We start from the raw sequence: 24,637 nt of genomic DNA, 5'->3' as shown, positions 1-24,637 counted from the left end.
TTTCATTCATTCACTTATTTGGTGGTTATTTCCTGAGTACCTATTATGTGCCAGGTGCTGTTCGAGGCATTTTGAGATACATCAGAGAACATAATGAATAAAAATCCTTGCCCCTAAAGAAAAAATAAATAATGAAAAACAAACAAAAGAAACAGCATCAACAAAGAAAATCCCTGACCTCATGGAGTTTCTGTCTCAGCAGGGAGAGGCAGAGAGAGAAATATATGTCAGATGATGCTACGTGATACCAATAGAAATATGAAGGGTAAGGAGCAGAGAAATGAGGGCTGGTGTTTAAATAGGGGGTCAAGGAAAGCCTCTCTGAGGTGTTATCATTTAAGTGGAGATTTAAAATCAGTGAGATGTAGAGAGTGAACCATGCGAATATCTAAGAGAAGAGCATGGTGTGGTCTTAGCAAGAGCAAAACAGCCACTGGGGCTGGAACAGAGAGAGGAAGGGGAGAGTTGTCCTGGGTGAGGGTAGAGAAGAATTTGGTCCTACTGTCAGTGATAGACTTTGTGGCTTTTTCTCTGAAGAAAGGAGAAGCATTAGGAGGCTATTGTAATTATCCAGGTGAGAAATTATGTGGGTGATGACAGTGGAGGGAATGACACATGATTGGACATTGAAGGAATTTTGGAAATACTGTTGACCCTTGAACAACACAGGGAATTAGGGCATCAACCCTCCCAAAAGGAAATTCACGGATGACTTCTGACTCCCTAAATTCTGGGGTCCTCAAACTACGGCCCGCGAGCCACATGCAAATACAAATATTGTATTTGTTCCCGTTTTGTTTTTTTACTTCAAAATAAGATATGCGCAGTGTGCATAGGAATTTGTTCATAGTGTTTTTTTAAACTGTAGCCCGGCCCTCCAACCGTCTGAGGGACAGTGAACTGGCCCCCTGTTTAAAAAGTTTGAGGACCCCTGCGGCCTAAATGCTCAATATCCACAGGGGATTGGTTCCAGGATCCCCATGGATATCAAAATCGAGGAATTTGAAACCTGGGTATATCAAAGTCTGACTGTATACTTATTGAAAAACAACTACATATAAATGGACCTTCGAGGTTCAAAGCCATGTTGTTTAAGGGTCAGCTGTAGAATTGAGAGGATATCTGGATGGATTGGACTGCAGGGTGTGAGATATTGGGTGTGAGGTGTGAGAAATCTTTGTGTTAACATCCTAGAGAATTAACTTCGGAGGGAAGAGCCTTCAAAGTCTCTCTCAGGCCTGGCCCTTGTGTGCACAGACCATTTGACCTTGGAGGTTAAGTCAATAGGAGTCATTGAAACTCTAACTGCTAAGAATAGGAAGACATGAGTGGTAGCCCTTCGGCCCAAGCTGGTTCGCACTTGGCAGAGGTTGCCAAGCTAAATAGTGGCTGTGGGAAAAGAACAGATGCCCCTTCCAATGAACTGTTTCCAGGTGGTCAAGGAGAGGAACTGAACCTAAAGGTGCAAGAACAGGCTGATCAAGTCTTCAGGAGTTTCAGGGCTGGGAACACAGTGTGGAACCCAGCCCTGGGTTGCCCTAAGTTTCCCCCCTCCCTCCCTCCCTCCCTCCCTCCCTCCCTCCCTCCCTTCCTTCCATCCTTCCTCCCTCCCTCCTTCCCTGCTACTCTCCCTCCCTCCCTTCCTCCATCCCTTCCTACCTTCTGTTCTTTTTCTTCATTCCCCACTCCCTCCTTGGCCCTGCTTCTTGCCTGCAGGAAGGTACAGTTTACACTTGGTTCTCAAACTCCAGCAGGTGTCAGAATTACCTGAAGTGCCGTGAAAACACAGATTGCTGGGCCCCACTCCCAGAGTTTCTAAGTGTGTGTGTGTGTGTGTGTGTGTGTGTGTGTGTGTGTGTGTGTAGATGAGGCCAAGAGGGAGGGAGTTGACATTTTGCATTTTCTTACAAGTTCTCCGGTGGTGCTTGAGAAGAACTCTTGCTTCTTGTATCAGAGGCTGTGCAAAGCCGTGAGTCTAGAACTCCGCCTGGTGAGACGTGAGCGGGGAAGGTTCCAGCTCACAGGCCTTTCCAGTCCCCTGGGAAACGATCCACTTACCGCGAGGTGTTTCTCGGCCGCCCCGAACCGCTGAGAATAAGAAGCAGAAGTCGGCGAAGTGAAGGCGCGGGACGTCCTTCCAGACCAGACAGCCCCTCGGGACTCAGCGGCGGAGCGGAGCGAGGGCGGGAAGGCGCGGGGCCGGCCCCCAGTTCCTAGGAGGGCGCGGGCCTGGAGGAGGCGTCCCAGAAGGCGGCGCCTCTCGGAGGAAGTTGCCCTTTAACTGCTGCAGAGCCCCGTGGCCCGTCGCATCAGCCGCCGGGAGCGAGCAGCGGGTGCCCACCGGAGGGAGCCGTCCGTGCCGCGCCCCGCACCGCGCGCACCGCCGCCATGGGCGCCTCGGCCTCCAGCCAGCTGGACGAGGGCAAGTGCGCCTACATCCGAGGTACGCCCCGGGGGGCCCTGGGGCCAGACGGGCCGCCCGGGCACTGGCCCCAGAGGGGGCGCCCCGGCTGCCACGCCCCGCTCTCTACCTGCGGGCGCGGGGGTCCCCAGGTTCCACCCGGCGCGGGTGCAGCTGGCGGCGCGGGGGGCCCGGGCGGCGCCGGGGATGCTGGGGAAGGGCCGCTGGAGGGCGGGGAGAGGCAGGTGCAGGCTGCGGGCGGGGCAGGACCTCCTTTCCTCCGCTGGGGCCCCGGGGGGCTGGGGTGTGTGTGTGTCCGGGCTGCCCTCCGTCCAGAAACACCTGTCCGTCCTGGCCCAGGGCTTCTTCCTTCTGAGCTCCTTCTGAGCTTGCCGCGCAGAAACCGGGGATATCCCTGGTTTCTAGAGATTTCCCTGGGGATTCCCGGCCCCTGGAGCAGAATTTCCCTCCTGGTCATGCTGGCCTGGTTTTCTGAAACGCGGCCTTGGCCAGGGTTTCACTTGAACTTCAAAGAGTCCATGGGGGGGGGGGGGCGGTTTCATCAGAGGCAGAAGGGACAATGCCATAGTGCGCCCAGGTTGTAAGGCTCCTTTCCCTCCCCGGAGAACGGGGGGGACGCAAAAGAGGAACACGAAAATATTTTGTAACTGTTGCCAAAGTCACTGAGAGGGAGGAGAAACTCATTTTGAGAGAATTTCAGAGATGTGGTGACTCAGAAAAGAGTGTGAGGCAGAAGAGAAAAACCTGAACTGAAGTGAAACTGCAGGAAATCATGACTCTTATCTCCTGGGTGGTACTCGGCCTCCCTGTCTTCACTCCCCACAACCTTGCCCGCAGCCACTACCTAACATTTGGTTAGAATTGAATGCTTCTCTGGTTTTAGAAATAGTTTCTAAAAGAGGCACGGAACTCTGGCCTGAAACCCGACTTCTGTTAAGAAATGGCTCGGTTCTTCCTACTACCTCTGTCTGGCCCCCTAGGTCTTTTTCTAAGAAGAAAACACATATTTAGGGTTCCTATTCCATATTTGCTTTTAGCCACCACAACACTGAGACCCATTTGAAAAGGATATCAAGTCGGGGCACTTGAGCGCAGTGGCATTGATTCTGCAGATTCCTGCCCTGGTGTTTTTGGAGCTAGAAGGTCACCCACACTCCATACTGTCAAGTGGATAAAATGTGGTCAAGTATCTCTTGGCTGTTGTTTATGTAAAATGGGGACAAGATGGATGACTTGCTTATATTAGTAAAAGAGCTAAACTAAGCCTACCTTAGCCTTACGCATTTGGCTAGAGGATTGTTTTTTCACCAGTGTGCAGGGGACTGAAAGAATCATGTAGAACATAGTGTGAAGGCGCTGCCTTTGAGTTATTAGCAAAACATGTTTCTGGCACTTATGTTGTAAGATTTTAATCTCACTGAAAAACACCTGATGTTGAAGCATGGCCATCTACAGTAATCACTGGAAGACCAGCCATGAGAGGGATCAGCTTGCTTGAAGAAGACCTCAGGGTCATGGTTATTGTTGGTGCAGACACTGTACTCATGTGATCAGAGCATGTGTTACCTTTGTAATTCTGAAATTAGATTATTACACAGAAGAGATAGGAGAGAGTTAGTGCCCAGGAAGGATTTGGGTGACCTTGACTGCATCCTCTAGTCTTGTTCAATTTCATCTCCTCATTTTTTGTTAGGGAGGGAACTTTGAAGGTATGTCAGGAAGAGCAGAGTTAAAATCAGAATGCCTCCAGGGAAAATGAGACATTGCCTCATTTGAGCATACAAGTCTTGCCAAAGAAGAAAAGTGCATTGGAAAAATGCATGGTGTTGTGGATTGTTAGTGCATGAGCAAATGAAGGTCATTGGGCTGGGATTTCCTGATGGCTTTGAAGCTCCTGATCCCTGAAAAAAAACAACAAACTATCTTCTTGGCTTTGCCCATTCTTTAGCCCTTTCTCAAGCTATGATTTAATTGTAAGCGGAATGATTGAAAGTGTGACAGTAAAAATTAAACACATTTTTATGACCCATTTCTCATAAAGTAGCTGCCAGTGAAATATTATATATAGATTTGAAAGCTCTTGTGCGGAGACAATAAGTTTCTTTCAAGCTTGATAAACTTGCTAACATATGGAGAATAACTAGTCAGTATATTTGGAGTGAGTTTTGTTAACTTCATCGTGTATGTGTTAGAAACAGCTGTCTGAATCAGCATTTACTTTTAGGTGAATCATTGAACAGCTGCCATTTGGTTTGTGTGCCTCAAAATTGTGTGTGAATAGTGATCTTTGTCACATGGATGTTTTGAAAGTACATTATTTCTTAGAATTTATTAAATCTCTAGGTAAAGGGGTATCAGAAGTGTTAAAAACTTACTTCATTTCCAACGATGCTAGTTTTGAAAATTACTTCCACATTCACATTTCCCACAACAAAATAATTTTTCAGAATTGTTTCTAGAAGACTTTCAATAATTTCCCTTGATAAGATGTTTTTACCAATAAATAATAGAGACCAACTTATAAGCACATGGGCGGTGTCATCTGTTAGATTTCAGGGAATGACCTAAAAGTGTCTTCTTTTGATGAGAAAGAAAGCTTAGACAATCTAGGTACCAGTGGCCAATTTAAGACAGTTTTCTCTTTTGATGTCTTATTCCTTTTTCCTTCTTAAACTGTTGGTATGCTCAGAAGTGAACTATATCTTCAAAAACAGAATATTTTCCTGTTTAAGCACTATTTTTTTTTTCCTTTTAAAAATTACCCTTTAATTGTTAATTTATCAAAAGAAAACTCTGAAAACTCTTCCACATAATCCTATGGAGGGTCAGAAAGTACTGGAAAATCAGTGCTGCAGCTGAGAACTGTGGGATACACAGGTCCTGGGTGGGGGCTGCTGGGCACTTCTAGGCCTGGTAGCAGCAAGTAGCAGTTAGGAAAACAGTTCTTTTCTTAGATGTGTACTGTAAGAGTTAACTTAGGTGGCTGTATAGAAACTATTCAGATAACAGTATCGAGAGTGAAGTCCTCATAGACCAGGTGAGTGAAAGGTAGGAGAGCTGTGCATGTCTGCAGGCTTCTCAGTGTAGGTGTGTCGCACCAGTCCACACAGTTGCTTATTCTTCACTCAGGATTTGTTGCTAGGAGACGGGCATAGACCTGGTCTGACTTATCTGGATAATTATGACAAAGTTATCTTAGGGTCCAGTTTATCTGGCTAGTAATGGCAGTAGGAAGTGGGCAATGATTATAACATTAGTATTTGTTTCAGTTCCTAATTTGCAGAAATGAATGGGCTCTCCTAAGAAATGAGGGATTGCAGCTTCCCCGATGGGAGGAGCAGGGATGGAAGAAAGAAGGGGCAGACCCAGTATAAATAACACACAAACCTATATTGATCATACTGTCTTTTGATAAAAAAAGAATGCCTTCAGTGGATAGAGTGTCGGCCTATGGACTGAAGGGTCCCAGGTTCAATTCCCGTCAAGAGCACATTCCCGGGTTGTGTGTTCAATCCCCAGTTGGGGGTATACAGGAGGCAGCCAATCAAGGATTCTCTCTCATCTTGATGTTTTTATCTCTCTCCCTTCCTCTCTGAAATCAATAAAAAAATACATATTTTAAAAAAATGCCTTCAGGCTTGCCAACCTACCAATGAAGCTAGTAGGAGTTTTAAATTAGGAAAATGACTGCAGGTTGGGAATTTCTAGTGGCCATAATTACTTTTGACCACCTTTAGATTTTGTGGACGGAAACCAAGACTTTGGGAATTTAGTGTGAATTGAGAATTTCTTAGCTTCAACAGAAATAAAGACACTCACTCAGACACATTCACATTTTCTCCTGTACTTGTGGGAGAAACAGTGACCTTCCTTCTTGGGTCCCCATTTATGCTTTGATAAACTCATAGAGACAGACGTTAAATCAAGATCTGGCCCGGCTGGGGTGGCTCAGTGGTTGAGCATCGACCTATGAACCAGGAGGTCACAGTTGGATTCCTGGTCAGGGCACATGCCTGGGGTGGGGCTGGATCCCCAGTGTGGGGCATGCAGGAGGCAGCCAATCAGTGATTCGCTCTCATCATTGATGTTTCTCTTCCTCTCTTCCTCTCTCTTCCTCTCTGAAATAAATGATAAAAAATATATATTTTAAAAAAGATCTGCTCAATGAAGCACTTCTTTTTTCTATGGTCATTGGCTGCATTACCAAGGGTGCTTTAAATAATATAAAGTCCTAACATGGCAATAGTGGTTTTAATGTTTTTCATTTTTAAGTATACTTTTGCTGTGGACTACTGAACTGATTGTAGTTTTACTCCTGTTGTAATCTTTGGTTCCCAGGTGGAAAGTGCAACAGCAGGAGCTCAACCATAACAGTGGTTTCTAATATAACTAAAATAAATGCACTGTGAAAGTTTTACAAAATATGCAGTGTGAACTTTGATGGTGAATTTTAATCTCCTAATCAGAAATTGTAATTTATTTTGTCAGTGAAGCTGGGTGATACCATTTAAAGAAACAAGGTACATACAACAGTTTGCATTGTGAATGGAAAAGCAAGTCAGAAGTGAAGATGAAAGAATAATGGAAAGGGAGACAAAAGAATAACAGAGTATAATTCATCTGCTACAGTCTGTTTAAAACATTTTAGTAAAACTTAGGACTTGAGAGCTAAAATGCTAACATTTGCAAACTAAACCACACACACACCACCACCACCATCACCACCACCACCAAACAAAACTCCAAATGCAATACAGATTTTCTCCTTTGAAACTGAAAATTCATTTAAAAAAGGGACTAGCAAGTTTCTGCCAATAAGGAAATGCAAGCCAGTTTATAAAAGTGCCTTTTTTTGGTACTACATGTTTTTTCTCACTTAGAGGAGAGAGGGAAAGATTTAGAAATGTGAAAGCAATTAATTCAGTTTTGCAAATTGCAAGGTCTAGGACCCAAGAAGCTCATATTCTTATGCTTGAGGATGTGTGGAGGTTGATGTCTGTAGGATTAGAATAAATTAATAGTTTTTACTAGGAGCCTGAAGTGATTTAGAAAGAGTCCATAGTCTGAAGGAATTTTGGAAGAGTAAATGTCTCTATGCCAAACCACATGGATATTTTTCTTTTCTTTTTTAATAAACCTTTTATTTTTTGTTTTAAAGTAAAATATAAGTTTGGAAAACCACACAAAACCAGTGCAGAGCTTAGTGAATCATTATAAGGCAAATTTCCTCGTGGCCATTACCAGGTCAAGAAAAAGAAAGAATTTCACAAGCTATCCTAGAAGGCTTCAGGTGCTCCATCCCAATCCTAGCCCTTTTTTGTCTCTCCTCATATAACCACTGTTTTCAGTTATCTAGCTCCCACAAAAGATAATGGCTCTTAAAAGCAACTAATTAGCCCAGCCGGTGTGGCTCGGTGGTTGAGCGTCAAACTATGAACCAGGAGGTCAGGGTTTGATTCCCAGTCAGGGCACATGCCCGGGTGGCGGGCTCGATCCCCAGTGTGGGGCATGCAGGAGGCAGCCGATCAATGATTCTCTCTCATCATTGATGTTTCTATATATCTCTCCCTCTCCCTTCCTCTCTGAAATCAACAAAAAATATATTTAAAAAAATATATAAAACAAAAACTTTTCTAGAACAGCAGATTGTGTCTCTAGATTTATAGAGCCAAACAATGCCTGGCACTCATCCAGAGGTGATCATCGTTCATGCTCCCATCGTCCAAAATAGAAAGACCTCGTAATACGCAGGGCATTGTATAGAGTCCTCGGTAGCAGCAAGCAGAAATTAGCCCTTGGCTTCAAGGCTGATTTGGACCTACTCTAATAAAAAAAAATAAAATGTAAAAGCAAACCTCAGAAGGACCAAACTGATCCTAAGTAATATAACTGCATGCCTGAACAAAGTCCAACATTCTTTATAGGAATACAACAAAACACATGCAACAATGTAAAGTTCACAATATCCAGGATCCAAGCAAAAAGTGCCAGGCAAATGAAAAAGCAGGAAAATACCCACAACTCTAAGGAAAAATACCCATCAATAGAAAAGACAGGAATTACAGACCTGGTGAAATTAGCACACAAGGTTGTTAAGACAGTTTTTATAAATATATTCCATATGTTAAAGAGGAAAACATGACTACGATGAGGAGAGAAATGGAAGATATTTAAAAAAATCCTTCTCTCCAGTCTTTAAGAAAGAGCAATCTATCTACTGCGTTTTGAAGTCTGTTGGAATATCTGTTGGAGAATATATGCCTGTAACCAGCGTTCTCAATAGATCTGGGAAGTGGGCAGAGCAGGTCTGACATGCGCTGGTCTGGGGCCAAGACAAATGAGCAGGATCGACTCAGAAGGAAAACTGTGGATATTGCACGTGCCATTATCTTTGGGGCTACATGGGATGAGTGATAATTTCTGTGATTAGCTCGAAAGAATTCAGAGGTTTTTCCCCAATTTGAATTGAACGCACTTGTTTAAAAATAAATTTCCTGTGTAAGCCATGCTGAATGAGTTAGAGAGATATGGCCAGATCATTGCCTGAACAAAGCAGACACGAGCTTGGAGTTGGATTAAGATAAATTGCATTAGCAACAATGGAAAAATGTGTACTATCTGGAGTATACATATCTAAAATAGTTTTATCGGAGAGGGTTACGTGAGTAACATTTTTTGAAATGTACTGTTTAAACTTAAAGTAAATAATAATTTTAGAGCATGACTAAGACCTAAGAGCATGACTATCAACTGGGATGTCAATTCTTTTTAAAAAAATCTTTTTATTTATTAAATTTTTTAAATTACATTTTTATATTCAATATCATTTTGTATTAGTTTCAGGTGTATAGCACAGTGGTTAGATAATCATATACTTTGCAAAGTGTGCCTCCTGATATTTCCAGTACCCAACTGGCACCATACATAGATACTAAAATATTATTTATTGACTATATTTTCTATACTGTATATTACATGGGATGTCAATTCTTAGTGAAAAAATGATAGCTCCTAGTCTGAGGAATCCTATATAATAAAGAGCTAATATGCTAATGAGATGGAACAGCAGAACGACCTTCCTGACGAAGCCGGGTTGCAAGGGCCGAGCCCCTTGCACGAATTTCATGCATGGGCCTCTAGTGATGATAATAATGACAGTAAACACTAATATTTATTGAATGCTTACTGTGTAGCAGGAAGTAAATGTCTCAGAGAAAAGTTAGCAGAATATCAGATCTTTCAGAAATCCCAAGTCCTCTCTACATAGTTTTTTCTGTTCTTTCTTTTTAAATCCTAACCTGAGGGCATGTTGGAGAGAAAGAGAAATGAAGAGAGAGAAAACAAGAGAGAGAGAGAGAGAGAGAGAGAGAGAGAGAGAGAGAGAGAGAGAGAGAGAAACATGGATGTGAGAGAGAAACAGCAATTGGTTGCCTCCCACCTGGGCCCTGACCTGGGATTGAACCCACAACCTAGGTTTATGCATTGGCCCAGAATTGAACCCGAGACCTTTCACTGTACTGGACAACACTCCACCCAACTGAGTCACATCAGCCAGGGCCACATAGCTTTTTCTTTAATGGACAGGAGTATAAGGAGTAACAACTTGATAGGATTTGAACAGTGACTTATTTACTTTATGAGCTAAACTAGTAATTTATCCTTTGGTATAAACTGAAACATTTACTAAATGCTTGACTATATCTTAATTCTAAATTATTGGACTATTTTTTGAAGTGAATATTGATGTGATTATAAATAGCTTAATCCAGAAATTAAAATTCATCCAGAAGTTAGCAAAACCTAATAAATATGGCACTTACAAATAGGTAAAAGCAGGCGTAGTATGTCACTTTAAAACTTTAAGTTAATCGGTAGCTGTAGGGACCTTCTTTGCCATAGAAGAAAATGTTTATATTTGTGGAGCAAGACACAAAAGACTCATAAATGGAGCTCTCAGTTTTGAGGAGCAGGCATGATACTCTCCTGACGATTCACTGAATCCGAAGCTGGAATCTATTATATTGAATCTGTCAACTGTCTGCCATCAGTTTCTCATATATAAAATGGGGACAAGCAGTAATGCCCAGTGAGATAAAAAGAGCTCAGAAATGAAGGCCATATAATCCTCTGATTTCCCGATCCTACGATTATGCTAATAAATTTGTTTTTACTATCAGAGATGGCATCAGGCCTTCCCAGAGTAAATAATTGGCTTTCAGATGCTGCCAAATAATACCTATCTCACACATTTGTTCTGCAGACTAATTAATGTTTCAGAGTGTTTAAACACAATGCCTCTACAGAAGCAATGGCATAATTTGTTGGGACATTCTAGGATTGTAATTAGTGCTAATTAGATTCTTTTCAACAGCTTGTTGCATTTACAAATTACTGCGTCTAAGGTATTCTGCTTTATTTATTCATTATGAAAGAGTCAGGCACAAAGGTTTAAACAGGAGCCTTTAAACAATTATTCTCAAGATTCTACACATACCCCTCCCCTCGAATCAGGGGCAGGCGGTAGCAACACAGCTTTCTAGTCTGGGGAGAGCAGCTGTGTGCTGGGACACTGGCTGGTGAGCGCTGAATCTGGGCATCACTTCCTAACTCAGAGATCAGTGACATCATATTGGTAGCTTGCAGTCAGCCATGATAGATGTTTGTTTGTTTGTTTGTTTGTTTGTTTGGACCCAGTTTACCAGCACATCACAGCCAGTACCGCTGTCTTCAGGGCATGGAATCTGGTCGCAGAGAAGCAATTGCCAGTGGCCTGAAGCCTGATTTCAGTTGCATATTAGAATGGGCCCGACTCTAACACTCCCCAAATCTCAGTAGCTTGACATGATAATGATTTATAGCTCACCCATTATACAATCCAATGTGATCCCCTGTGGGGTAGAGACGGGGGGTGGGGTCATTCAGGGACCCAGAGTCTTTCTCTCTAGTACATTGTGCCATTGACCTCTTGACAGACTGGTAAAACCTATGGATTCCTTCTCAGAATGACATTTTTTTAATGAAAAGAAAAAAAACAACCTCACAGGATTATAAAAGAAATCAATTTTATGAAAATGCAGTTATCAAAATATTTTTAAAATCTGTAATATAATGACGTATGGGCTTCTTTGTGCGTTTAATGGCAAGGTCTTGTGGTGGGTCTAATAACTGCTGTCATCTTGATGAAATGCTTTTTTCTAAGACGTGCAGCACATGAAATGTGCAGTGAAGCATCTGTGATCTCGACCAATGACAGTCACAAGCACTGCTATACTCTGCTATGGTTTGTTGCCTGTACACAATACTGAGGGAGATGCTGAATTTGAGTTGGAAGTTAATCAAAATAATTGTTACTTCTCTCGTTCAACTTTTGGACCCCCTGGATTCTATCTGCAGATCCCATAAGGGTTCACAGACTCTAGAGTAGGACCCCGATTTAGTGACTCCATTATTCTTAGGGGCACAAAGACCTTAACTGGATACCCTGCATGTGTCTGTGGATAAGAGGAGGGATAGTGGCAGACTAGTTGCCAACGTTTTATGGACCGGGCCTAGGGTCCGTTCCTGTTCAACCTTAGTGTTTCCACATGACCTAGCTTCCTTCTGTATCTGTTTGGCAATTTCCATCCAAAGTCCTATCCTTTTTTTTTTTTTAATTGATTTCAGAGAAGAATGGAGAGAGAGAGAGATAGAAACATCAATGAGGTGAGAAAATCATTTATGGGCTGCCTCCTGCACGCCTCCCACCTGGGTTTGAGGCTCAACCCCATATTGAGGCTCAAAGCATATGCCTTTACTGGGGATCGAACCCTGACCTCCTGGTTCATAGGTCGATGTTCAACCACTGAATAACACTGGGCGGGCAAAAGTCCTATCCTTTGGTTGATCACCTCTTCTCTTACATCCCCTCAACAGGTTGACTCTAATATTTTAATGAATAGGTTTTCTACTTTATATTCTCACTTTGAAGGTAGGCTATCTCTTTACATGATCTTTAGATAAGAAACATTTAAGCCTTCTAAGCTTGAGCTGTAGACGTGTATGACCATTGAACTCTTGAAGTGTGGCTAGTTCAAATTCAAATATAATGCAAGTGAAATATACACACTGGGTTTTTAAGTCTTGGTACAAAGAAAAGAATGTAAAATGTCTCATTAATATTATTTAATAGCAATTACATATTGAAGCAATATTCTTTTGGTTCTAGTGGGTTAAATGCACTGTTTAAAATTTTAATGTGCCAAAGAAATCTTGAAATTACCCTAGAGGCTCACATCTGTGGCTCACATGATATTTATTTTAGACTCTTGTTTCTGAATAAAGATTTGTAGAAGATTCATAGAGCTGCAAGGGACTTGAGAGAGAAGCATCTAACCCAATCTCTTAATTACAATCCCAGTGACTGAGTGAGCTACCCCTGTCTGCATAGTTAATAATGGCAGATATGGGACTGGAACTCAGGTCTCCACACCTTGGTACAGAGTTCTTTTCATAGTCCATGGAATGTCAAGCAAATTAAACGAAACCCCAAATCTCCAAATTTTTAGTTTCCAGTCCAAGCAGAATATACTGTAATTCAGCGTTATATGTAAAAATCCTGAAAATGGCAAGTCTTTTTTTAATCGTATGTACCGTATGATTCAGCCCTAAATTTAAAACTTAAGTATAGCTTTCCCTTGGTATTGAAGAATTGCATTCACAGGTGGGTAGACAGACTGGCTGGTACTTGACTCTCTGATGAATGCAGAAAAAAGGAGCACTCAGGTCATTCTCCTCTGTCCCCCTGTTGAATGTTTAAGCTCATAAAGAACTATTCCTATCTCTCCAGGATTTTGTTTGAAAGATATGGGAATATGTGTCACCCTAGGACTTAACATGACTCCCTCTTTCTCCCAGCCAGGAGGTGGTAGAGTAGATAGCAATTAAAATAAATAAATGATGGGCTTAATTTTCTCTTCTTCCATTTTCTCTTCTTGGCTCCCACTCGACTCTGTAGCCAAACTTAAGAGGATGTCTGGAATCTTTAATGATCTTTTGGTTCTAGAATATTCCTTCCCATGGGATTTTTCTCCCTCCAACTTACTCTCCCTTTGTAAAGCACCAGTTTTCATAGGATTGCATTTGGGTCATTGTGTATTTAAATTATATTTAAGATAAGAGTTTAGATTTTAAAAAGCCCTTACCTTAAATGCTATATTTTCAATACATCACTTTCCCCTCTTAGGACTTTTTAATAATGCAAGTGATTTTTGAATCATATAATTTGCTGTTGAAATTGAAATAACATAGTACCTTGCTCAGACACTTTGGAAAAGATTATATGTCACCTACACTCTGGAATGTTCCATTTTCTCTGTACTTGCATTTCTCTGCATTTTCAGTGGTCCTTAGATTTCTAAGTTCTGAGAAGAACCATAGGAATGCCTCCTGACCCATTACGACATCAGTGTTTCTCTTACTAACATGTCTCGTGTTTTGGTATTTCATTTCTTCGGTATTGTTATTTGACACTTTCATGAGACAGTCTTGAGGGATACCATCACTATGCTTATTTCATATCACCACAGCTACTGACATCAACGGGTGCTTGAGAAAGAGAATGCAAACTCTCAGTGTTTCCATATGTTTCAGTGTTTTTATGAAAACACATGATGCCTTGAGATGCATTGATAGCCAAACTCAGCATTTTTCCTGGGATATATTAGAACATTGCATTGTTTATTAAAAGGAGAAATATATACATGTGATGTATTTTGCAAATAAGGGAAAGACATTAAAATTTGTAATAAAAACGTGCAAAATGCTATTTATAATATGTTTGCCCCATGTTTAGAAAAGTGAACAAAATAAAAAAAAAGAATGTACAGAGCAGGTCAATTCTTATAAAACATTCATCATGAATGTGAAATGTGCAGCTTTCTTAATTCAACAGAATATTGACTCTGCAGGTACACTATCCAAGTTCAGGTTCTGGCCCCATCACTTGCTAGCTATACAACCTTTTGAAGATCTCTAATGGCCTCTAACCTTGGTTTCTCCCACTGTAAAATGGGGTTCATAGTACTGCCCTGAACCAGAACTGAGCTGATGTACATTTTCTATAATTTATGGAGTTGCGACTACAGTGTGCTCCAGGCTCAGTAGGAAGCATGAACGTTGGGGGCAAGTACATGAAATTTGGTAGGGAAGAGGTTGTTGGAGGCCTGGTTCTAACGCTTACCATGTGACTTTGAGCTTGTCTTTTAGGCCTCAGCTTTCTTCTTAGTGCAAAAGTTGCTTGATTAAGTCTCTCTAAAGAATTTTACTGAGGATGAACTTATAAAACGTAATGGAACACATCTATTTCTAACGGTGAGATAGTCATGTCATACCTCTCATTCTAGTCATCCAACAGAATGTGCCCTCTTCTGTGACTTGAGATGAACAAAACCGATTAAACAGCCCCTGAGGGACTTCCATTATGGAGGTGGTGTTGGGGAGAAATAAATAAACAAATATTAAGATGGCATGTGGCAATAAAATTATGAAGCAACCTAAGAACAGGGAAGAGGAAAGAGTGTGATGAGGGGGATACCATTTCAGACAAGGGACCAGGGAAGTCCTCTCTAACATTTGAATGAAGTGCCAGAGTGGGATACAGGAATATCTGGTGGAGGTACATCCTGGGCAAAGGAAACAGCAAGTTCAAAGGCTATGAATTGGGAAAGGAGCTAGTTTTGTCTTAGGAACAGCAAGAACGAACGCCCGTGTGGTTAGAGAGACATGAGCAATGTGTGCTAATGAGGGAGGGGAGGAGGTAGGTAGGACCACATCACAGAGGAACTTCCAGGCCATTGTAAAGACTTGGGCTTAAGAAATCATGAGGAGTTCTGAGCACAAAAGTGACATAATCTGGTTTCTCTGACTGCTATGTAGAGAACAGACTGTAAGAGGGACAAGGGAGGAAGCTGGAGGTCAGTTAGGAAGCTAGAGCTATAATCCAGGTCAGAGGTGGCCCAGGCTAGGGAGTAGCTGGAGGTAGTGAGAAGTGGTTGGGTTATAAATATATTTAAAGGTAGAGCTGCCCTCGCCAGCTTGGCTCAGTGGATAGAGCATTGGCCTGTGGACTGAAAGGTCCTGGGTTTGATTCCGGTCAAGGGCACATGCCTGGGTTGTGGGTTCAATCCCCAGTAGGGGGCGTGCAGGAGGCAGCCAATCAATGATTCTCATCATTGATGTTTCTATCTCCCTCTCCATTCCTCTCTGAAATAAATAAAAATATATTTTAAAAAATAAAGGTAGAGCTAACAGGGTTTGCTGATGAGGTCTGTGGCATAGGAGGAAATACAGCAGCTCCAATAGAATTCCAATGTTTCTGACCTGAGCAACAGAAAGAATGGAGTTGCCACTTACTGAAACAGGGAGAACTGGGGGTGAAAATGATGAGTTCAGTTTTGGACATGCTAAGTTGGATATCCAAATGGAGATATCAGATAGGCAGATGGAATAATTAAAATGATAATAAAAGCAATGATGATGGTAACTGTCTTTTGTGAAGTGTAGCCTTTCATTACCTGCCAGGCACTATGTTGAGAACTTTATACACATTACCTCATTTAAATCCTCACAGTAATCCTCTGATATAGGTACTATTTTCATGCTCATTTTGCAGATGGCAAAACAGGCCCAGGGAGATTAAGTCCATGGTCAAGGCCACACATGTGATACTAAATGGATGACATTCTCCCTGAAGCCAGAGTCCTCTCGTACAATGTCACGATGTGGCCACAAGAGGAGGAGACGGGGCTCAGAAAAACCGAGCTGAGTTCCTCCTCCCAAAAGGAGATTGCTGTTTGCCTCTATATCGGCTGCCTTGATCTCTTTGTGGCTTAAGTTCTTGGACACCTTGAAGGTTGTTGAATTCTGGTCAGAAACATCATTTATTATTTAAGAGCAGAAAGGTACTGATGACATATTTACAACATATTTGACTTCCAAGGAATACAAATAATTTTTACTGCCAAATACTATAATTTCAGGAGAGCAGTAAGAACTGTCATCTGATGAATTTATTGTTTTCAAAGGAAATAAGCTTGGATGCTGATCTATGTCCATTATTGTTCCCTTTTATAGCTGAATTAGGCACTGGGCCATGAATTTTCATTTCTAGCCTGTCCTCATTTGAAACCAGCTTTCTTATTCATGATGCTATGAGCAAGTGAAAATTTTCCCTCTATCTATCATGATAGCCTTTAGATGAAGCAGAAGTATAATCATGATGTTCTCATTTGCATAGGCATCTCCCTGACAGGTCATCAGACATCTTTATTGTTCTCCAGTACATTTCATGGGCTGCTGAAGGCATGCATAATCATCGCTGGCAATTCATCTTCTTACCTAGTTTAATGGCCCCTATTACATAGAAGGAGAATGATGGAATGGAAAGGCAGTGTGTCCAGGGCCTGCCTGCTTATGAATGTGGAGTCAATTACAGTGGAGAACCATTTACATTAGCTCTTATTATTCAGTTACCTTTTGCAAATTTCACCTCACTAGGTTAAACTATTCTGAATGGCCTTGAAAAAAAAATTGTGCACCTTCTCACCAACCAGGCTCAGATTCCTTATTCAGTGTCGAGCAAGTAAGTGGTCAGTCATGAGACCATCAACTTCTAAATTAGTGAGGACTCCTCCATACATACCCATGAATAGGGCTAATACAGTCACTCAGGTTGGGGTGGGTGGGCTCCTTACTTTATAATTCTTGATTTAAAAACTAGTTTGGAGATAAAGCAGATTAAAAAGTCATCACCTTGACTGAGTTGTTTTATTTTTTTAATAATATATTTTTATTGATTTCAGAGAGGAAAGGGGGCGGGGAGAGATAGAGAGAGAGACACACACACAGACATCAGTGATGAGAGAGAATCATTGATCAGCTACCTCCTGCACACCCCACACTGGGGATCAAGCCCACAACCCAAGCATGTGCCCTGACTGGGAATTGAACTGTGATCACCTGGTTCATAGGTCAATGCTCAATCACTGAGCCCAGCTGGGCTTGACTGAGTTGTTTTAAATCAACTCTCCATTGAATGATCTTTTCATTACTTCTTTCTTGGCCTCTACTCAATATGATGATGGCAATAGTGATGGCGATGCCTGCTGTCTGCCTGGTGGTGCAAGAGCCTTATTTACAGCTGGTCTGTGGCAGAGCAGGGACCCAAACCCAGGTCTCCATAATTTTCTATATATATCATCACCCTCATTTCCAGATTAGGAATGGAGACTTAAATTCCAGTTTGTGATTTTACACTAGAATATGTGCAATTTATGCCCCTTAGCATTGCCCTAGCTCAGTTTTTCTAGTTAGTCTAAGAAAAGCATTATCACAAGATTAATAATGGCTTTGTTTTGATAGGAAATTGTAGTGTGCTATCTCTTTAGATCATGTTTTTATACAAGTCTGTATACTGCTACTACACACTCCATCACGAACAATTCCCTTTTCACTACTTCACTAAATATTCCTCTAAAGCATAAGTTTTATTGACTGTGGAGGGCACTAGCTTTCATATATCCTGTAATTTATCTAACTGTTCTCCCCTTGTTAGACATGAAGGTCATTTTCAGATTTTCATTATTGTAAATAATATTTTAGTGAGATTCGAATGCATAAATATTTATGTGCATCTCTGATTACTTTCTTAGAAGTACTTCTTACATGTCAAAGAGTGTGAACAATTTTAAAAATTATAGCTTTAAAATGAAAGGTACAATAGAAGCACAATGCATCAGCCGCAATGAATTTCTGAACCTCCTGGAACACAGTAACTAATTTGAGCTCTTGGTAGCAGGAAATTTATCTCTTTTTTTTCTCACCCCATTTGTATTCCATGATCTGTCCTCAATACTTGTTTGTTGAATGAATGAAAAAGTTAACAAATATATGTTTTGAACTGGACCAACTGAGTGGGGGAAGCTTAAATAGACAAATGCATTAGTGATCTCTTTACATCTCTTTCACACAGAAATGTATCTGAATTAGCCCCTTCTCAATACCATGTTTTCCTACAGATCCCTTGAAAAAAATGTCCATAAAGGTATATAATGATGATTATTGTGTTTGACAATTCTTATTCCTAAGGATCTTTTCTTCTTGCTATACATTCTTGAATATCTTGATTGGGCTTACCTGGGAGTAGGTTGAATAATTAATTTAAGACTTTTTTCCCCCATCCCCATTATGTTTCCACTTCATTCTATATGTCTCATGCTTTAAGGAGATTATGTTAAAAGAATAAACATCACTTGCCTGCCCCTCAGGAAGGGAATTCAAAGGTAAATGTTATCTTAGCTTGAATGCCCTTCCTAAACCTGTGAGCGGTTTTCAATACAGTATGTCAATTGGGCAACTCATTATCTCCTAGAGCCAATAAATCCATATTTGGACAGCTTAATTTGTTAGCGAACTGTGCCACAACTGAATTCTTCCTAGTTTCCATCCTTGCTTCTTGGCTCACACTTAGCTCCTGCCCCAGGTCCTCCACCACCCCCTCTTGCCAAGTACCAGCCAGTTCTCCTTGGTCTCCAGTTCCTGGCTACCCTGCATGTAGGAAAGGGATTCAATTGTATAATTCTGGGATTACAAACCCAGGTCTGTCTGCCTTTTTTTTTTATTGTGGTAAAATATACATAACATAATATTTATTATTTTGACTATTTATAAGTGCACAATTCAGTGGCATTAAAATATTCACATTCTTGTGTAACCATCACCACTACCTATATGCAAAACTTTTTCCTAATCCTCAATGTAAACTCTATACCCATTAAATAATAACCTTTATGTTACTTTCTGTCTATGAATTTGTCTATTCACTTCATTTAAGTGGAATCATACAAGATGTATGATTTATCCTTCTGTGTCTGAAGCTGGGCTTCTTTTTACTGCCACACCCTACCTTCATTGTAAGTGTTGCTCTCCATCACTAATGCATTTGTCTATTAAAGTTTCCCCAACTCATTCAGTTCCAAAAACTGCCACACTTCTACAAAGATCTCAAAGGTTTTTGCCTGCATGTCATTTGCTTGTATAGAAGGCAAGGCAGGAGACACAATGTAATATTTCTTTGTCTTAACTCTAAATTCCTGTTTAGGCAATTTCTCCTTTCTGTTTATCAGAGTTCCTTTTATGAAAATATGAAGAATGGAGAATAATTATTCCCTTGCCCCCTATAGCAGTCATTCTGGTTGTGATCCTGCTTTTTTAAAAGAAATGACTTGATTATTTGTCCAGTAAATTTGATTGTTGCTTTTAGGTTGAAACAGATACTATTTATGATCTATTTTTTATTTTGAAATTTCAAATCATCCCATTAACAGCAATTCTATAGTCTTTCCTGGTATTCAATTTAAGTTCAAAGTCATGTAGATTTCAAAATCTGCATTTATTCCTCCTCTTTTTTTTTTTTTTTAAAGAATCAGATCTACATTTGTCTATTCAGCTCTTCCAGAACCTCTACTGGTTGGCAATGGCTTATAGATCTTATTTGTGAATTTTCTGGGTTGCAGTTACTTTACAGTGTCCTTCTGCTCATCTTAAATTTCTTTTACCAGTCTTTGACTTTCTTTTTCTCTTACCATATTTAGTCTCCTATTTTAAGTTCAAAAATTGTTCTTCATGGAAGAGAAGACAAGGATAAAAATAATAGTGGAGCAGTTTTTTTCTATCTCTCTTTTTAAAAATATTTTTATTGATGTCAGAGGGAAAGGGAGAGAGAGAGGTAGAGACATCAATGATGAGAGAGAATCATGGATCGGCTGCCTCCTGCATGTCCCCTACAGGGATCAAGCTTGCAACCTGGACAAGTGCTCTGACTGGGAATTAAACTGTGATCTCCTGGTTCATAGGTCAACACTCAACCACTGGGCCACACTGTTTGGGCTCTTTTAGTTATTCCACCAACATCACATCATTGGTGTCAAACATTTCATTTATCTCTTCTTGGTATTCCTTTTGTTTCTAACATAACTGAAAGAACACCCTTAGTTGTACTTAAAAATTATAGGTCTCGATCTATCTGTCACTATTTTGGGGGAGCCCTAGCACTCTCTTAGATTTGTTCTTGGAAGCAACCTTTTCTATTTTTTCATCATAGCCCTGTTGAAATCGGAGGTCATTTTAGACCTATGTAGGAACCCCCGTCAGTCTCCCTGGGTGGAATCACAACACGTGATTATGTAGACAGAATTACAGCCTAGGTGGACAGATGGGGGCCACTCAACCTTCTTTCGGAGTCTACTGCACCAGAGTCATGGTTCTGCTTCTGCTGAGCTTTGTGAATTCTGCCTTCTGGAAGTTTCAGGTTTTATTATCATATATATATATATATATATATATATATATATATATATATATATATATATATCTCCCCATAATAATAAAAGCATAATATGCTAATTAGACCAGACATCCTTCCAGATGAAGCCGGGGCTGCGAGGGAAGCCTGGATCCCGGGTGCCAGAGGGAAGCCGGTGCCAACAGCAGGGGGAAGGAAGGCCTACTTTTGCATGAAATAAAATATATATATTTCCTCTCTGAAATAGGAAGGGAGAGGAAGAGAGAGGTGGAAACATCAATGATGAGAGATAATCATTGATTGGCTGCTTCCTGCATGCCCCCTGACCGGGAATCCAACTGTGACCTCCTGGTTCATAGGTCACGCTCAACTACTGAGTCTCACCGGCAGGGCTATTATCATATTTTTGACCACCCCTGTATCTGACTATTAAAAATGCCAGGATATACCTTTTATCTGTCACTGTTGGAATAAAGTTGGGCAATTAATAAAACAATACAGTTAAAGTAGCAAATTATAAAAGATACATGTGCATTGAATATTTTAAGTTAAAACATATTAATGAAACAAATTTGTTCATTCCCAATCTTTTGACACAGGGCAAAGGTTTTTTTTTTAAAAAAAAATTTGATTAGAGTTCCCTACTGTCATTTTTTGGTATCATCTATAACTTTCAGTTTTTATTTCCTTCAAGTTGGGCAAATCTTGTACAATGAATCTGATCACAGCATCCAAATAGATCTATATTTTTTTTGCGGTTATTAAGTTTTCAAATGATGTTCACTGTTGAATTGCCTATACCTAATTTAACCATTACTTTTAGAATTCTTTATCAAAACTTTCCAAAACATTTAACTTAGTTAACAATTCTTTTCTTTTTGCACTAATATTTAGTCAGTTCGTATAATATTCAATTTAAATTGCTTAACCCACAGTAAGTGCAACTGGGATGAGTAGGTTTGGGAGGAAACACAGCAGATGTTTGATAAGCACACACCTTGGAGGTGGAGCAGAGGTAGCAGAGAGCGAGTGTGGCATGGTTAAGAGGGCTCTGTCACATGCTATAATGACATCATTGTGTTTACCCCAGGTTCGTTATTTCACTTCACTAGCTGACATCTTTCATGTTTAGAATTAGATCCAAATAGTAGTTTCCCTGGTTACTTCCTCTCTCTACAGAGAAATAAAATTGCCATCCAGTCAAGGCAGTAATTTGAGAGACATTCTGCTTTTAGTTTAGCATCTCCAATCAAACGTTTGGGGTCATTGAAGTTTCGCATCCCAACTGTTTCGTGCCTCTGTGCCAACATTGTAAACTAAATTAGGAAAACATCATCCATTTCTTCCATTGGGCCAGACAGTCTGTTAATTTCAGTTTCATCAACATTATGATATCTTTTCCTCTCATTGAATCCTCATTCAAATGCCTCTTCATCATCCTTATGACCTTGGTTCATGGATTTTCACATAGATGATGAGTGATGTTTCTTTCTCTCTCTTCCTTACAGATATTTGTTTGGAATACGACCAGCTATCAGTAATTATTACGGAATTGTCTTTCCCGTCTTATTCTCAAGTTACCGTGCTCTGTACTGTTCTCATACAACTATGAGACTCTTGAGAGTATCATTTTGGGAACTTTTCCCAGTAGTTTTCTTTTCCTTTTTTTCTTTTTTTCATTTGTTTCCCAGTTTTCTTATAGGATTAGTAGGGCTCCTCCCTAACTATTCTTCTTTTTCCCATGACAAGACTGAAGACCTTTCTGGTAACTGCTTTCATGGTTTTACATGCTCATCGCTTTCTTTTTTCTTCCATATTCAATTTAAAGATCAACTAGTCATCTTCAAGGCTTTCTTCCCTGTCCTCATGAGATGTTGGCAACCCTACCCAAAGTCCATCATTGCAGTACACTCTGCATCCAACAGAAAATGACATCCTCTTACCAATCACCTCTTCACTGTAAGCTGTTCACTGACTCAATATTTTCACTTTCCCAAAGTCCTAACATTGAAAGGAAGAGGCATAAAGAACCCCACCTGTGTTCCTGGGTCTTTTAGTCTCCAGCCTGTGACTTCTTCTTAGGTACTAATGATGCTCCTTTTGTGTGCTAGTGATGTGATCCATTCCCATGAAGATCCAAGGACTGATTCATGGGTTAGTAGGGCTTAGAATATCTCAGTAGACTATTATATTGCAGAACTAGTCACCACAACGATGGACAGCAAGCATGACTGACCAAATCATATTTGCACAGAGTCCTTAATACTCCCAACAAGGAGTGGTGACTATTACCCATCCTTTCTCTCCCAGGCCAGTAGCAGGTTTCTTTATTCTTTATTCCAATGGTGCATGGATGTCTTCTGGAGATGAGTCCTGACGCTCCATGTACACAAAGACAGCCATCGGCCATATCCACAGAGGTAACTGGGTAGTGATTTCTGTACAGTGAGGCAGAGATAAGATTTCTTCATGAGTTTTTCATTTTCTTTTTATTTTTTTAAAATATATTTTATTGATTTTTTACGGAGAGGAAGGGAGAGAGATAGAGAGTTAGAAACATCGATGAGAGAGAAACAACGATCAGCTGCCTCCTGCACATCTCCTACTGGGAATATGCCCGCAACCCAGGTACATGCCCTTGACCAGAATCGAGCCTGGGACCTTTCAGTCCGCAGGCCAATGCTCTATCCACTGAGCCAAACCGGTTTCGGCCATTTTCTTTTTGGAAGATCATCCTCCTCTTCACTCTACCTCTGGTTTTGTGACAAGCTTCAAATCCTGAGCTTTCTTTCCCCCTTTGGATCATATTCTCCCACAGTGAACTATATACACCTTTGTATCACCCTCTGTGTCTAATACAGTGTGCTGGAGAATTTAGCACTAAATAAAGACGTTTAAGGTTAATTAATAGAAGAACAAAGGTTTTGGAAGTCATTTTTTGAACTGTAATCTGCAGTTGCTGAGTTATTGGTCTTGACTTACTGCACTGTATTTCTTTAGCAAGCTGCAAATATTTGAGTAGCAGCAAGATATGTGGTCAGTTTCTAAATAGTATGGTTGGGTTTTGTGTGTGTGTGTGTGTGTGTGTGTGTGTGTGTGTGTGTGTGTGTGTGAGATTCAGCATCAACATGTGCTAGCTTCATAAATAAACCAAGTATAACCTCTCTGCTTTTATGAAGAAAATAGAAATTTCTCTCTAAGACATGGCATTGATGCATTGGTATATTAAAGTTGCAGGGATCGGGGACCTATTCATTCCAGAGGCACCATTTTAAAAATTGAATTTAAGTCTGAACTAAAACCTTAAATAAATATAGATGTAATATTTTTTATTTTACTCTTTCAGGACAAGCCCATTGGTTTTTCATTTGTTGGCCAATGCAGGCTTCCTGCAGAACTCATTCTGATCTAATTTTGTAACCCGCAAGCTTCAGAAAAATTCTTCACAGACATCTATATCAAAATGTCTTGGCTTGGGGTCAGGGAATTTGAAGTGGCAGAATTTTGTGTCTTTGTTCATTTTTCTGGTATCCAAAACTTTCAGCATATTATTAAAGGGGCCTGTGACCCTAAAAGCTGAGCCATTTTCCTAAGACATCAGAGGTTACAAGAAATGGTTTCATTTTCTCTCCAAAAGAAGCAAAAACACTTAGCTTGCATTCTCATTGATGTTCTTATCTTCACATGTTTCTTTTTCCTGTCCTGGGTTGAGATTTCTTCTGAAACATCATTGATTCTCAAGTCACCTGAAAGTATTTGATGGGACAAGTCTGGTTTTATTTTTCGTGCCAGGAGTTACAGAGTTTGAGAGACTGCTCCCACCCGTCATTACATTGGTGCTAAATGTGGGCAGTCAGTCAGGAGACTGTGCCCAGGAG

General features: G+C 40.7%; 1 protein-coding gene across 1 annotated transcript in view; it reads left to right on the top strand.

Annotated features, from left to right (window-relative positions):
• Positions 1 to 1,992: 1,992 nt before the first annotated feature.
• NIBAN1 (niban apoptosis regulator 1) overlaps positions 1,993 to 24,637 on the top strand; it is a 127,166-nt gene continuing 104,521 nt past the window's right edge. Inside the window, exon 1 of the mRNA XM_081112135.1 lies at positions 1,993 to 2,443. Coding sequence (XP_080968261.1) covers positions 2,389 to 2,443 — 55 coding nt within the window. The 5' untranslated portion in view covers positions 1,993 to 2,388. The remainder of the gene's footprint in view (positions 2,444 to 24,637) is intronic.

The sequence above is a fragment of the Myotis nattereri genome (genome assembly GCF_964212035.1).
Source record: "Myotis nattereri genome assembly, chromosome: 18".
NCBI lineage: Eukaryota > Metazoa > Chordata > Mammalia > Chiroptera > Vespertilionidae > Myotis > Myotis nattereri.
Note: the sequence above shows the minus strand (reverse complement) of the source record. Positions and strands in the feature narration are given on the sequence as shown.